Source organism: Aythya fuligula, chromosome 6 (assembly GCF_009819795.1).
Source record: "Aythya fuligula isolate bAytFul2 chromosome 6, bAytFul2.pri, whole genome shotgun sequence".
NCBI lineage: Eukaryota > Metazoa > Chordata > Aves > Anseriformes > Anatidae > Aythya > Aythya fuligula.
In genome coordinates, this window is record NC_045564.1 from 33203475 (window position 1) to 33218855 (window position 15381).

The 15381-nt window shown below is 45.5% G+C and overlaps 1 protein-coding gene across 1 annotated transcript; it reads right to left on the bottom strand.

The window, feature by feature from the left end:
- Positions 1-289: 289 nt before the first annotated feature.
- TMEM169 (transmembrane protein 169) lies at positions 290-15373 on the bottom strand. Its single transcript, XM_032190311.1, has 3 exons — positions 15262-15373; positions 5184-5618; positions 290-3477 (listed from the first exon to the last, which is right to left on the bottom strand). Exons 2-3 carry the CDS (start codon positions 5485-5487, stop codon positions 2855-2857), a joined length of 927 nt encoding a protein of 308 aa, XP_032046202.1. The 5' UTR covers positions 5488-5618; positions 15262-15373; the 3' UTR covers positions 290-2854.
- Between the last annotated feature and the right edge of the window lie 8 nt (positions 15374-15381).

A 15381-nucleotide genomic window follows, 5' to 3' on the forward strand; every position in this document is an offset into this window, starting at 1 on the left:
TGGAAGCACGTCTTTGCCTACAGGTCCTTGGGGCTAAAGTCAGATACCCAGTAGGTGAAATTAAATCAAAATCTAATCATTTTTGTGTGCTATGAAGTAAAAACAAAACAGAGCCCAGAGATAAGACTGTTCTGGATAAGCACAGGTTAAGAGGTAAAACAGAACCATTTCAGACACACTTTAAGCTGTGTCTCTGAAGATAATGACTTGAAATCAATTATCAGCATAGAACAACAGTGCTTACCCCATAGCACAGTTTTTCTCACAAAGTCAAGCAGAAGCATGAGTGTACTCTTCTAAGCCACATCCATCTTTATTCTCCACCCAGGCCAGCAAGGATGGGGAAAGTGCAACTAAAAATAACAATCAATAAACACACACTATCTGTATTTAAAAAAAATTCAGACTACAGCAGCCAGAAACACACTCAACAATCAAGTAACTGGTATTCCCTGCAGTTTGGCAGTGGCATGTGAGCAGAAATTATTTGTGAGTTTCTGAAAGCAAAGGTAGAACAAGACAGAAACTTGTGCTTTCTTCTATTACAACACGTGATTATGATTATATATTTTGCAGCAGGCAAAGAGCTCCAATGGATAACAGGCAAGAGAAAAAGCTATCCAGAGTTGTTTTGAGAAAAGTCTGAATAAAACTTTTAAAAATAGCACCAGAACTAACCCCAAGCTTAAAGTAGCCCCCATCAAAATCAGGGGCAGAACACCCTGATCTCATCAGGAGGAGGCAAGCTTGGTTGAATATGTAATGAAGTAGAAAACACACGATGGATTGTTCCAGCTTTTACCCCGAAAGGTGGACTCCAAGTGGTTTCTCTATACCCAGAAGCACAGCTGCCATGGCACAGAGGGGGGAACACACCTCTTCGGATGCTCCTTTGCGTTCACATAGCAGCAAGAGGCACAGATTTGGTTTTGTCTCGGTTCTGGCAGGCTGGTTGCAAGCCTGAAAGCAATCCTACAGCTCAGCAGACGTTTCACATAGCTGCGCTCTGTACTTATCACTCAAACCCTCTGTAAGCTGAAGGCTCGTTGTGCTACTGACCCCAGCCTTTCGCTCAGCCCTGAACAGCTGCTGTTTGGCAGTGACAGCTGAACTCTCACCCTCTGAACTTTCTCCCAGTGAACTGGTCCCAGTGGCACAGGTCATCTTTGAACCCCACAGAATTACTTCCCGTTGCCTCGCAGGCTGGGGACTTTTTTTTTCTTTCTTTTTGCTGGAAGTTGGCCATTGCCTTTAGAGACCCCGTCAGTAAAAGTTCTGCATAAGGAAGTAGCAAATGCAGCCTGGCTGTACCTGAGCACAGGGACACCTCTGCTTTGTCGGTAAGCTGTAGGGCCAAGCCAGCTCTTCCTATTCGGCTCGCACACTGCTCACACTGGTAATTCTCAAACCAGTGCTAAGAGGCTTCTTTGGCTGGACATCTCAGAAGGGGACGGACCAAGGATGCGGCAGGAACTTCGCTTATTTCTCTGTGTCAGGCCCAGAGCATCCAATGGACTTCTTCATCCATCGCAGGCTCCCTTAGTGTCGCCTTGGGATCATCCTCGAAACGCGATATGAAGCATTAGCTCCTCTGAAATCCAGTTTCCCAATGCTTCTCTTTGACACCCTAAAACTCGAGCAGCTCCTCTTCTAGCAGGGGAGTGAAACCCCAATCCAGACATGAGTGGCACACTATGAACTAGCTACCTACACGCATGCAAATGGTGGGCCCCTCTGGGCTGGGGCTGAGGCAGACTTTCTAGCAGCACCAGCTGAACTAGAGCGCTCAGGAAATTAGTGATGTTGCAGACATTTCTAACTCAGTCCCCGTTACAGTCCATTAAACCTCTCCTTCTCTTTCCTTGTGCCCTCAGGCTGAGACCTCAACAACCATGCTCCATTCAGACAAAAACTTTCCTGCTTGTGATTTTTTTTAAAAAAGACAATTAAAATTTCTCTGGCCTATGGTGTCCACCTCAGCCCAGCCTGGGAGCCCGCTAAGATGCCACGCAAAGTCCCAAAAGGAGGGAAGTCAATTACGAAAATGAGACATGATGGGAGGAGGATGTACAATCTGTTGCTCTTCCATGTAATTAAGCAGGAGGCAGGGGGTGGAGGAGCAGATTTCTGGAGCGGTGGCACTGATGCAGCTTGCACTGGTGCTAAGAGGTTCAGGCTCAGAGAAGCCCCATTCTGCACAGGATGGTTCAGCGTCTGCTCCGTAACAGCAACTTGAAAAACGGAACGACCATTTCAGTGAGACCTTCCCATCTCAAGCATCTTCAACACCACCTTCCTAAACTGAGGTGCCACTTTTTCAGCAGTTAGCAGACCTGAAAGGTTTTTGCATTATTTTTTTTTTTTTGGAAGAACTGAAAAAGGATCTAGGAAAACTGCAGGAACATCACAAATGTTGCAATTTATCCTTCCCTTCTGAATGAGTTTTCGATCTCCTGAAGTTCATCCCCTGCATATAGACTTCTTTTCGCTGGGTTGGCAGGTCTCTATTATGTCCTATTCTCTAAAAGTGAAGTCTAACTTTACAGAAGAGGTCTTTTCGCCATATACCTCTGTCACCTGCAAAACAGCCTGAGCCCCACAGCCCTGGGTTTTCTCACTGTTCCCCAAAGTTGTAATTAGCTAAAACAGATGACAAATCACTGGAGAGCCATGCACCTCCCCACAAACACAACGTGAAGCTAGCACACTTGCATTCTGTGACATTTAAAGAGCACTCCCAGCCTGATATTTTATTTGTGTTTAAATATATGTATATATATATATCTATAAAATCACTGTGTTATTTCCTAGGGGAAAACCACTCACATATGACCAAAATAGTCAGGACAAAGGCTCAGACTGCTGAAGTCTCAACACCCTGCGCAGAGCTCTTGCCAGAGAGACTACCTGAGATATTATCCGAATCTAGCAGCTCAACAATGCTGTACGGAGAACAATCTTCCAAACCCAGCTTGCTGCAGAGCCAGCCACAGAAGCCCTTCTCCATATCCCTGACAGCATGCCACCAGTCCGCAAAGGACCATGATACCTGGGTCACAGCCGAGTACAGGCCTAGGGAAAAAGACACAACCATGATTATAATTGGGTAGAAGATGATCAAAAAGGGGCAGAAGGTGATTTTGTGCCAGAAGGTCCTCTCTTCATTGTATACCAAGAAAATGTTGTACCATGTAATGGTTCCATAGTAGAATGAAACCACGAAGGACACCACGAAAATAACGGGGAGGCAGACGATGGTCCAGAGGATGATGTGGGGCCCCCTGTCCAGCCCAACATCACATTTCTTTTTCTTCTCAAGTACGTCTTCTTTAGGAGGTTCCTTTGACTTAGTCAGTTCCTGCAGCTCTTTGTCTGTTAGTGTGACATGGATGTCCACCATCTGACCCTTCTTCTTTCCTCTGGTGATTGTTCCAGTCAAGGTGACGTATCGGCTGTCTAAAGGCATGTTCCAGACACCTACGAACACAGATAAACTCATCCACATTAGATTTCTTTTCTTTGTGGAGTATTTTTATGTAAATCCCCAAAGACCCTGAAATGAATCAGTGCAGACGGAGTAATAGTTAAATAAAAAGAAGATGGAATGCAAGAACCAGTGCAGTATAGATACAATTATTGCAGAAGAAATTGGAAGAGAAGCCAATGAGATGACAGAAATCACAAGGGAGAAGACACCAACATCTGTACTGGGGACAATATATGAAAGAAAAGTGCTGCAGGAGCATATGGGAAAGAGACAAGACAGAGCAACTGACTAAAAACCAGTAAGCCTCTTTTCCCTGCTACCCTCAGAGATTTATTCCTGAACAGCAGGGATACTTGGCGTAAATGTGCTAAATATGAATAAGGCTCTAGGACTGGAATCAGCACATGCACCCATGGAGGTGTACTTGAATAGTTGTTATTCTACTTCATATTTGCACTGTATCTCAATCCAAATTATTTTTAAAATCTTTAGAATATCACAACGTCTCATATTCGCTAAGTCTCATACAATTACACTTGCATTTTAAGGGATCAAGAACAGCACCCAACAGGAAAGTGTTGGGATGTGTGTTCAGATCACACTTTTTGGTTTAGGATGGTCCCTGCAGTGGCATGGGGCGTAAACTCGTCTGTGGGGCAAAGATACGCTTCCTTCTGGACTTAATTCCAACTTGTGAAGGAACTCCGAGGAATTTGTCATGCTCCTAAAGGGAGAGGTTTGAAGTGGCCCACACAAACAGGAAGGCAGCAGGGAAGCGTGAGGGTTGGGGTTAGGATCACGGGGAATCCAGGGTGGCTGAAGGACCAGGAGTGGGCATTCGCATTAAACCCTTCAGAGCCCGCAGAGCTCACTCATGGGTTAGCCACGGGACCGGCCTCACACGCTTCTTCCCTCCGAGGGCAGCCAGGACAAACATCAGAAGTGAAAGTGGCTCTGAGATGGCCTACGATGACCTTGCCAAATAATCAGTCTTAAAGAGGAAGCTGTGCTGAGATTATGCAAGCAGAAGGCAAACAGCAAATCCTAGATAATGAGTAAAGCTCCCTAGCACAGGTAGAGCCCCTCAATCCATCTGCTGCCATCCTTTCACTTAACATGCAGTTGTTTCAGGCACAGATTGGGGCTTGACCACAGCATCACTGGCATAAAGTATGCTCAGCACTTTGGATCATCCCTAACCAGGGCATACATTTAAAACGAAGCACAGGGCGATGACTTACATCTGCAAAGAACTGCAGGAGACACCCCAAATCAGGCTGTAGTGCTTTTTGTTTTCATTTATGAACTCAAACTCTCCTTGCCTGCGGTCTTGGCGGTCCCACAGTCACCTCCCGCTGAGCTCAGCTCACGCTGGCATCAAGAAGGGTGGCTCTGCCACTGCCTCCCCTCTCCCTGGCCCTGCATTCCTGTTTGGGGTCTGCACTGCACAGGACCCACAGAGCGAGGAAGGGGACCCTGTGCTTCTGTGCCTGTAGCTCCCACCGTCAGCCTCTGTAACCTACCTCAATAAATCTCGTGAATCCAAGCAGAGGTGTAAAAAGCATGAATTTCCCAGAATGCAGGTATTCCTAATCTGCGTTTCTAAATGGCAGCAAGCACCCCAACCTCTTCCCTGAATCTGTCGTGGCTGTCAGTGACATGTTTATGGGAAGTGGATGTTCCCAGGGATACGTACCATCTGCCGAGGACTGACCCAGAAACTTTGAGCCTTCCTCTGAGTTCCTCTCCCCTCCTTCTTCATCTGCCTGCTCCTCTTCCACCTTATTCTCGTTCTCCGACCGATACACTATTACTGACTCGGGTCGGGACTCTTTCTTCTTCTTTTTCCTCCGGTCCATAGTGGCTTCCCCATCAAAGGTGACCGTGGTTGCCACCGCCTTCCTCGCGGAGCTGTGGCGAGGGCTGTGGGTCCCGGACTTGCTCTCTTTCTGCACCGTCTCCTCCATCCCACTGCTGCTCTCAAGCACCTCACTTGGCATCTTGTAGGGCTTGTTTCCAGGCTAACAGCTCCTGCACTTAGAAGCCACTGATTAGACAACGGTCCCAGGGATGCTTTGTTCTGGTAAAATGTCCCACTGCTGACATCCAAACTGTGCGCTCCATCCCCAGCCTAAAATGAAAGAGAAGGCAGAAAAAGTGTCTGCTTCACACCAAGCAGAAAAAAAATGACATAACTTTTCTTTAAAGGGTTACTTTCCAACCGGTTTAAATGTCATCTGAAGATCTGATCCTCATTACTGTCCTGCACATCAATTTTATTCCATGGGTGCATGTTTTCTCATATCACCTAATCCTGATTCTTCGGTTCCAATTTTAAATATTAAAAAATAAAAAAAAAGCTATTTGAAGAGGAAAGAGTTTAAAACATTTGTAAGAAGAGATTAAACAAGCACAGCTTATTGTGTGACTTTAACATTCCTCTGCAATGCTGGAAGCAAGCAGAAGACAATGTTTTTGGCTGATGTGAAAAAGAAATACTGAAATCACAGACAAAAATCAAGCTGAATAATTTAAAGGACTGGCCTTTTCTGATAGCTCTGGTGGTGCCAGCCTCTCGAGCTCTGAGTGTCTTCTGATTTACTGCCCATTGCAAGGATGTTACCAAGAGCAATCAAATGATGTCAAAATGAATGAGATTTCAAACCCTACCAGTTTAGCATTGTGCACTTCTGTCAAACCTTAAAATGCAACGTATACAGTAGATTTAAAGGAAAATTGCTATTAAGATGACTTCACTGGGGAGGGATTTTGAAACCACAGCACAGCCTCCTTACTGTGCAGGGAAAAAACAACAACAAATTTTCATAAATATTTATAACAGATATAAGGACTCGGTTTCTGCTCATTCAAGCAAAACTACCACTAATACCAAGTGACAGAGTTATCTATGGGAATGCTGCCTAAGAACACACCACATGATTAAACACGCATCAAGGCAGACAAGTCCTGCTCCTTGAACCTACAAAACACGGGATTAATGCTTCTCAGATTTCGTAACATTTACAAACACAACTGCCAAATATTCATAAAGTATTTATGTACACGTCTAAGTACAAGAAATAATGTTTTAACAACCCTGAAGAGCTCTGTTGAATGGCTCAGATAATAGGTAGAAATTTATATATATCAATATATATATATCCATATATATATTTTTTATATATATATATATTCCAATAATAAAATTTCTGCCTATTATCTGAGTCATGTCTTTAAGAGGAAACCAAGAAACACAGTTATCATAACGTATAGCCCAATAAATGCCGGGGAAATTGTTTTACTTGAACAGAGAAAAATGTTGAGCATGTTTAGATCTGGTATTATGGTCCCCATCTTCCCAGTTATAAGGTTTTACTGCTTTGTTTTGAAATTTTTTTTGCAGAACTTTAGGTCAACTGCTTATGCCTCGCACGCTCACACACACGGATGCACACAACTGTTACCTGTATCGCTTTCACCTGAAGGCTACGGCCAGTTGGCTTTGTGTGGTTTTCAAAAAAATCAACAGTTCAGATTATTTTTTGCATTACAGAAAATAAATCTTCCCTGGTGAGCAGAGGAGACATAAAACGGAATTCCAAAATCATTCGGCACATCCCAGAAGTCAGATCCTAAATCACTGGGCACAGGGATATTTTGGCCAGCTCTGCAACATGGCTGGAAACAGACTGTTTGGATTGCCATCCGAGTTCACACCTGCCATGCAAAAAACGTATGCCTCGATTTGCAGACATGCTGGAAAACAGCTCTGTAAAATACTGAATTTACCACAAATACTGTCCCTTCACTGCATCAGCCACTCTATGAAATCCTAAAATCACCTGATTAAGCCTAGCAAGCCCCTGAGACAGCAGCAAATTTCCCCTGCTGCAAACGGGGTAAAAAAAAAAGAAGACTCGGAGTCACTGAGAAGCTGAAAGCATCACTGTTGGGATGACCTACTAAAAGTCTGGAGACATGGAAGTTAATTTGGGATTAGATTTCCAAAATTCCTGGCTGTAGTTCCAGGCTCAGCCCATACCGCCTTGAAAAGGGGACAACTTGCCAGTAATATTTAAAAACAACCCAAAACTAAAAGCAAAGATTTGTGTTTGTTTGTTTGTTTTTACGAAGTTTATCTAGCTGTGAGCTTCATTAACTCACAGTAGATGAAAACCTAATGTCATTTCTTGGTGTAATGTCAAAGCCTAAAGGGCTACGTCAGTTTTGGCCAGGCAGCGAGGAGCAACGCGATGTTATTTGTCAATTTGGCACGGGTGGGATTGCTACTGGAAATCTGCGTCCAGTTCTTGCGCTCACCAGTCAGGCAAGATGCCGAATACTCATCAGATCTGTGTGCTTTACATCAGGAACAAAAACGTGGTGAAGAAGATCCCTCGAATCCAGCAGAGGAGGATGGAGCAAGATAAAAAGCCGACATACAAATACAGAGCAGACGTTAGGTAGGTGTTTTAACAAAGCGTAGGTGTCCCTCGACGTACATCTCTGGGGGCTGCGGAGAATTGTACCGTCAAGGCAACTTCCAAATCTGGACCGGGTATCTTGGTTACTGGTACTTGACCAGAAGAGGTGTTAATGTAGGGAAGTCTGACTTGTATTAAAAGATCACAAAGATCCTTCCTGATTTAAGCTTTCAGAGCAGATGTTTCCTCTTTTCTTCTGGTCCTGACCCTGTGAAGACAGCACCTTGAAACACCACCATCAGCCCCACACCCCTCAGGGCTGCTGCTGAGTCAAACAGGTTCACACCCCCGGCCCATTTTGTTGAGAACATTTTCTGTGGTTTCCAACAAAAACTGGTCTCTTGCAGAAATCCCAGTAGCGGACACAAAGCGTGTTCTTCCTCTGGTCTTTATTTGCAGTAAGAATGAGGCCAGCCCGCAGCACACCACAGCCACCCATGGCACCAACTCTTTCAGCCATACGCTGAGATCTCGACCCCTTAAAAGCCTTGCTGTGGGGCTGAAGCAGGACATGTGAGTGATGACCGTCTCCAGGTGGGAGCGCAGAGGGAGAGCAGAATCTCCTAACTGTCCGTGTGAGAAAAGGAAAAGAAATGGTGACATTCGAGAGATAGCAGGGAGCGTTTTATTAGCCAAACAATTTGATATTAATCTCTGTGTGAAAACAGATGGAAAACCCTGGGGAGGCAGCTCTGCAAAAACACGCTGAAGACGAATTTTTAGAAGCCAAGTCTTCTGTTACTATGCAGGAAAGCTACTGCTGCTTACGCTTCCCAAGCATGAGTCTTTGACACACAAAACAGGAGCCTAAGAGCTTGGTCTTGCACCATGTAGGTCAAAGGAAGTTTTTCCATCGGCTTTCAGGGACTGCTGCTGCTGCTGCTGCTAACAGAGGAGAAATTATCCGGTTTGAACGCAGACAGGAAGGAAGTGCCTCCCCCCAAGCTAATAAAATCCTTGATCTCGAATCCCTGCTACTGCACAAATAACCTTTTTACGACTGCTCAGAGGAGACATGAGAGGAAAAAATGCAGACTGTAAGCAGTGAGGAGCATCAACTTTTATTTTTATAGTCACATAACATGTACAACACGTAACAAGAACTGGCACTGTGTCTTCACTCCCATCACGCGGGGGTTAGCTGCAGGAACAAAAAGCAACCGGTACTTTAGAAGCACCGTGAGTTACCCACAGGATGGGGAAGAGATCAGGGAAAATTTACCCTAGACATCTAGCTTGAGAGAGAGCTCCCCAGCCACAGGTCCCCCTCCTCCTGCCTCATTCACTCCAAAGCATCCCCACTCCCCATCCCCAACCTTTCCTCTGATTTTGTGCCTGCATCTGTGTTGCTTAGGTGCACGTTAGCCAAAGGATTAGTTCCAATCCCTAGTATTTTTAAAGGGCTTATCTGCTTGCTGTCAGATTGTACATATGAAAAATGGATGGTATCAGAGGCATCCAGCTGTTGGGACAGATCTGTCTGTCACCAATCAATGTTATGACAAAATGCACTGGTCCGATGCAGGATATACAGCCCCAGACCCTACAAAAATAGGTGGCAAGACCTATATAAGAAAGCACATTTAATTCAGACCTTGTGCTGGGAGAGGGACGAACAGTAGGACTTACCTCAGTGATTTGACGTGATCTTTTACATACGCATCCTCACTGTACCCTGCTGAAGCAGGGAACAATGCCTGTCTCCATTTCACAGTGAAATAGCTCAAATTAGATTACAGTTCCTTGAATCCAGCAAATACACAGGCTGTGATGAATGATCCGTTAGAAGGCAAGGTGGGAACAGCTCCTCCCTACCAGTGCTAGTGTCTGTGCAGCCTGCGGTGAACTTGACAGGGGGATTTATCTCACTGAAAACAAGCCTTTTGCATTTTAAAAGAAAATAAAATGTTATTTTCAGCCAGATTAATTCCCTCATCAAGTTCACCATGCAGCCACCACTAGAGGAAGAAATGTTCAAGGAAGGGGTGGGGAAAAAAACCCTTACAGCAGCAGCCCATAGCAAGCTGCTTTAAGTGTCTGTGCAATGATAGCAAAAGCACAAAGGAAAACACCTGCCTGTGGCCTGCCAGCAAAATAGGAGATAGGAAGCAACAAAGCTCATAGATCACACCCACCTTTCCCTCCCTGTTTAATCCACAAGCTTCAAGGCACTTTTATTTTTTAAGGAAAGAGAGAGGCAAGAAAAAAAGGCCACGGTCTGAGTGTGCATCCAAGCAGGATCAGACCCCAAACTGGACTGCCAAAAGCACCGAGTCCGACACAGTAAGGTGACCCCTTCCACCAAAACCTTCATGGGTTTGGTAATGGAGCTGACCATCAGGATGTGGGGATGCTAAAAGCAACGGGAAGACCGGGCAAGCCACACAATCTGCAGTCAGGCACAGCCAGACCCAATTTTGGCCAGTCCCGAGTTATAACCGGCAAACGCAGTCATTCATTTCTCGCTGTCAGCACTCGGTGCTGGTGCTGCCCCACGCTGAGGCTGCCGAGAAGCTCCTGGACCACCGCAGGTGGTGACAAGAGCCTGGCCAGCACAGGACGGCCTGCGCTGAAGCTGCAGTTCAGCACGGACAGAATGCTTTGGGCTCGCATCGAGGGCTCACCAGCTCCGCTGCCAAGCTGCGTGGCTCAGGGGCGCTGCTCTCCCTGCAGTCCTTCGTCCTCCGTGTGAGGCACCCAAACGCCTGCTGGTGGTACTCCAAAGATACAGGCAAAATAAAAATAAAAGTAGTGAAGAGGAGCTTTCCAAAGCATCACTAAATTGTTTCTGGATGACATTTTCAATGACTTTTTTTTAAAAGTCAAGGGCATTTTACAGAATATCTGTTTTATGAGTCAGATCTTTTTTTTTCCCTCTGCTGTTCCGTAACTTTTCCAAATGTCAGGGAATGATAAATGCTGTCTAGATCAGTATTACTGAAGTCTGAGAAATGGCATACAAGAACAGCTGTGCATTTTAATTTTATACTAAACAAATTAGTCAATTTTTTTTGCATGCTAACTTATTCAGAATTCCTAAACACTGCTGGTCTACCTTTTTTTTAGAGCTAAAGTCTGAAGTGCTGTCTCTGCCTTGTCTCCACATTCTTTGTCCAGACTGCTAAATGAGAAATGAAGACAAAGCACTCAAAGTTTCCCACTGCTTCCAGGGATGAGATCTGTTTCCTTACGTTTATTATACTCTGTGGAAAACTTCTGTGAGTGGCATGTACATAAGAGTCTTTAAAGACAACCAAGACTTTAAAAGGAGCACGCCTTGAAGGATGGTTTGAAATCCTCAAAGCAATTCAAGTGGATTCCAAAGCAGGCTTGAATAAACTTAACAGAAATGCTTACATTTTTAGGAAAAAGATCCTGATGATAAAGCAAAGCTGTGTTCTCTCTCTTTTCCGCTATTCTACCCCTCACTTCTGCATTTGCCCAAAGTGGGTCATCCTGCACCTTGAACCAGCAGGTGCCTATTGCAATTCCTTCCCATCCACCAGGACCCTGCCATATTACACGGTGCCATCCGTAGGAGCTGCAGAACACAGTCGGTCACGCCAACGTGAGCGCAGCGTCCCGCCTCCACAGCAACGCCCTCAGCCCGGGACCTGGCAGCGCATCTGTTTTTATTTCAGTAAAAGAGTAAATGTTATTTCAGTAAAAGAACCACAAGATCTCCGTTTCCCTTCCTTAGGAACTCAAGCAGCACTCTTGCCAGGATGTTTTAATGCGTATTGGACTCCCGCCTGACCTTTACAGTAACTAAAAACGAGGATCCTGCATTAGCACCTCAGGCTCTTTTTCCATCCCTTCCTACTCAGAAGATGCCTGTGTCTTGGTCCCCTCTCCCTCCTGGCCCTGCTCTCTGCTGCAAGAAAATCAAGCACGCCAGTGCCTTACTCAGAGAAAATGAGGAGACCCCAAAGAGCAAAACCTGCAATTCGAGAGCAAGGAGCTGGAGCCATGCAGTGCAATGGAAAACACAGTCAATTCTAAATCCAGTACGGGAAGAAGGTATCTGAAAAATCCTGACACAAAACCGCACCTTGGAGTTCTTATCTGGGTCAGATGCTCAGGGGCTGCAGATCAGAGCTTCCTCTAACACCTGGCTGCAGCCCAGGAGTTGCTGAAGAGCCAAACTGTACAGAGCAAGAACTGGAAGGTCCCCCGGGAGTGATTCAGGATTGCTTAATGCATTGCACAGTAAATATAATCTAAGATACTTAGACAGTATCTCTTGCAGCAGGAATTAGTTGGCTCAGGGGACTCGCAATCGGATAAAAGTGCAGATACAGATCCACGATGCCAGGGTATTAAGGACGCAGCACTTTCAATTGCAGACAAGGAAATGCTCCAGCATCATTAATACAGTGTCAGTGGGGTGCTTGATTATTTAGAACATGTACCCGTGTACCGGTGCCAAACTGATACCCTACATCTGCCCTGACTACAAACTCTACTTTGAGTATGGTGCCTGTCTTCAGTATCTCCTTTTTTTTTTTTTTTTTTTTAATTAAGTCACTGGAATGAAATTCCTACAGGCAATGATGAAAGCTAGTGAAATCCTGATTATCTCCTACTTAGACTGACGTACCTCCAGATATCCCTGCGAGCAAAGTATCTGCCCGGTGGGGAAGTCCCTGAGGAGATGAATTGGCCAGGGAATCTAACCATCAGATAGAGCTGACCAGGAAGGCAGAAGTCATGAAATAGAAAGGCTCTCATGTACCAGTGAGAGGAGATGAAAAGGAAAACCAGCCACAGCAGAGAATGCACAGACAGGAGGCGAAAGTGGCAGGGACTTCAGGGGAGGCCTTTGGTGTAATCCCATGGGAGAGTCCAGAGAGGTATGGGAACAGAAACTCATACCCTTTTCTGTTAAGTTATGGCTCCACCCTCATATTTCTGGTAATAATCATAGGGATTGTATAGGGAGTAAAAGGGATTGCTGTTATACTTTGTGCAATTTGGTATTCCAGGAGAAGAAAGCCATAAACCTGGAGCATCCATGGGAGTGGGGCCTGGGAAAGCAGCAGCAGCCAGAGCTGCAGGTTGATCTTCCTCCAGGCTAACTAGCAGAAACCCTCCGTCATAAATCATCTTTGACCTTAAGGTTTTATATGTAGCGCTAGGATGCTTTTCATTAAATCTCCTCTGCTTTCACCTCCCTGCGAGACTGCTGGTCCCAGGGACACCTCTCCTGGGATCTGGATGCCACAGAGGTTTCTCTCCTGTTTGGAGCCATCTGTCTCTCTCCTCAGTTTGGTATTTAACAACTCGGAGACCTTCCCCCTTGCCAACATGGATTACAAGATATGGGGGGGGCCACAAACAGGGTGAATGCACAACCCCCCCAAAGGACAGCAGGCTGTAAGGAATATTAAAGCAGTAAATATTGCTGCCAGGACTTCTAAAGCATGGCAGCAAGCTGGACTGGCAGATGTCATCAGCTGAATAGCTAAGCCATAGGCTGGCAAAGCACAAAATCTGCCTTTGACAAAAGTAGCCTTCTCTGAAAATGCAGAGTTTCCCATTCATCTCAACAAATCGAACTAGTTCATTCAAAGCTGAGACACAATCTGGGAGCTGAAAAAAAACACACAACAGAGAGCTAGTTCTTTCCTAGTCAATCTATAAATACAAAAGTAGATGCTAAAGAATGAAGTGCTAATTGCACAACTCTGAAGGGCTGACAAGCGGAAAAAAGCAACTACTGATGCATTCTTTTTTCTAAATGTGCCATTTTGAATTTGGAATGTTAATGTTTTTAGGTGATAGATACATCAAGGAAACAAAATTAAGCAGGTTTTAGCATCAAAAAAAAAATAAAAGTGAAGACTGAGGATTTAAATGGCGATTTATTTTCATCCAAATGCAAGGTGACACATACTGCAAGTTAAAACATAATAAAATTAAGAATTTTCTGTCTAATCAGACACTGCTTCCCAATACATATCCACACATTACATTTATAGAATAACATAAAGGAATAGCCTTCTGCTTACTGACTTTACTGCTCTGGCTGCATGTAGTGACAGACCAACATGTTTTAATGCTACCAACAAAAGAAAATGAACATTCCTTTGTGACTAAGAAAGTACAAGTGTAAGAGAAGATTAAAATTGATTTCAGTTAATAAGATTTTCTTCTTTTCAGCTTAAATCATTCTGAATCTAAAACACGGGAGTAAAATCAATTCACACAACGATACACTCAAGCCTTGTTTCAAAGACAACCCCCACAACACTGACTAGAAGACACTGGCTTGCTGAAAATATCTGTGAAAATTGGTTATCTCGGCTCAGTTCTTTGTGGATGGGTTTTGTAGCAGAAGGGGCTACCCTCCATTCAGGCCAAGGAATGGATGTCTCCTTCCCTTGCCTCTTTACTCTCTGATCTTTATGCCTTTCCCCTTTATCCTCCCACCCATCGCTCACACAACCTTAACCGAATGCGTTAAGCCTCTTATTTATGGCTATTGAGAAATTCCAAAAGCTTGCAGAAAACAAGAAACTTATCTCAATAGGGAAGAAAAAAAAATCATTTGAGGGGGCTCTCCAGGAAATCTAACAAGTAAGTAATGAACAGAGAGGCCAGACGGATTTTCCTGGGCGGCCTGTGGCTCAGCCGGGATGGTGGGCAGGTTAGAGTAGGAAAATCTAGTTCACTAGCACAGACGAGTGCTTCTCCCTGGGATTAATTAAAGATCTCTCTGATGCAGCCTGCCTAAAATATGTAGGGCAGCCAGAGATAACTCACGGGGAGCTGTGGAGGCTCACGATGATTAAAAGTGGGGAAAGTATTTCTTGCAGCGTCAGCCGCAGCACTTCACGTCTTGCCTCCTGGAAGTAACACGGTGCTTTAAAAAAAAAATCAAAGTGCTCTGCCAACATTAACCTATCTGGAAGGCGACTTTGTCCAGCGGTTGCCTCATGGGTCTAAGCCCCCACACTGAAGTCTGTTTCTGCCTTGTCCCCCTTTGCTGAATGACCCTGGACACAAGTGAACTCCCACACGACGGGGAGGTCACACAGCTTCCTTTGGCACACACTGACCTTCGGGGCGAGGATGCTCCTTTACAATTCGCTTTGATTTCATGAGTTCAAACTTGAAACATGCTCTGGGTGAGGCAAACGACTCCGGCTAACAAAGGAGAAAGCCAAAAGGGACACGGGGATTCTCCCCCACCTGGCTGATGCGCGCCTCAAGATGGCTCTGTGAGGGACGCGCCTCTGGAAAATGGTGCCCCCTCCGCCACCCCCCGGCTCCCCGCGGCCGCCTTACCTGCCGGCTCCACCCGCGGGGCCCCGCTGCCGCTCCGTGCGGCCAGGGGGAGCTCCTCGGGGCCCCGGGAGAGCCGCTGCCCTCCGCCTTTCCCCGCTGACACAGCCCCGGTCCCGGGGC

Excerpts from the sequence above, each read along its gene's own strand:
- TMEM169 (XM_032190311.1), bottom strand. The coding sequence starts at position 5,487 with ATGCCAAGTGAGGTGCTTGAGAGCAGCAGTGGGATGGAGGAGACGGTG. Across the intron at positions 3,478-5,183 it reads GGGTCAGTCCTCGGCAGATG|GTGTCTGGAACATGCCTTTA; the intron begins GTACGTATCCCT and ends CTGTGTTCGTAG.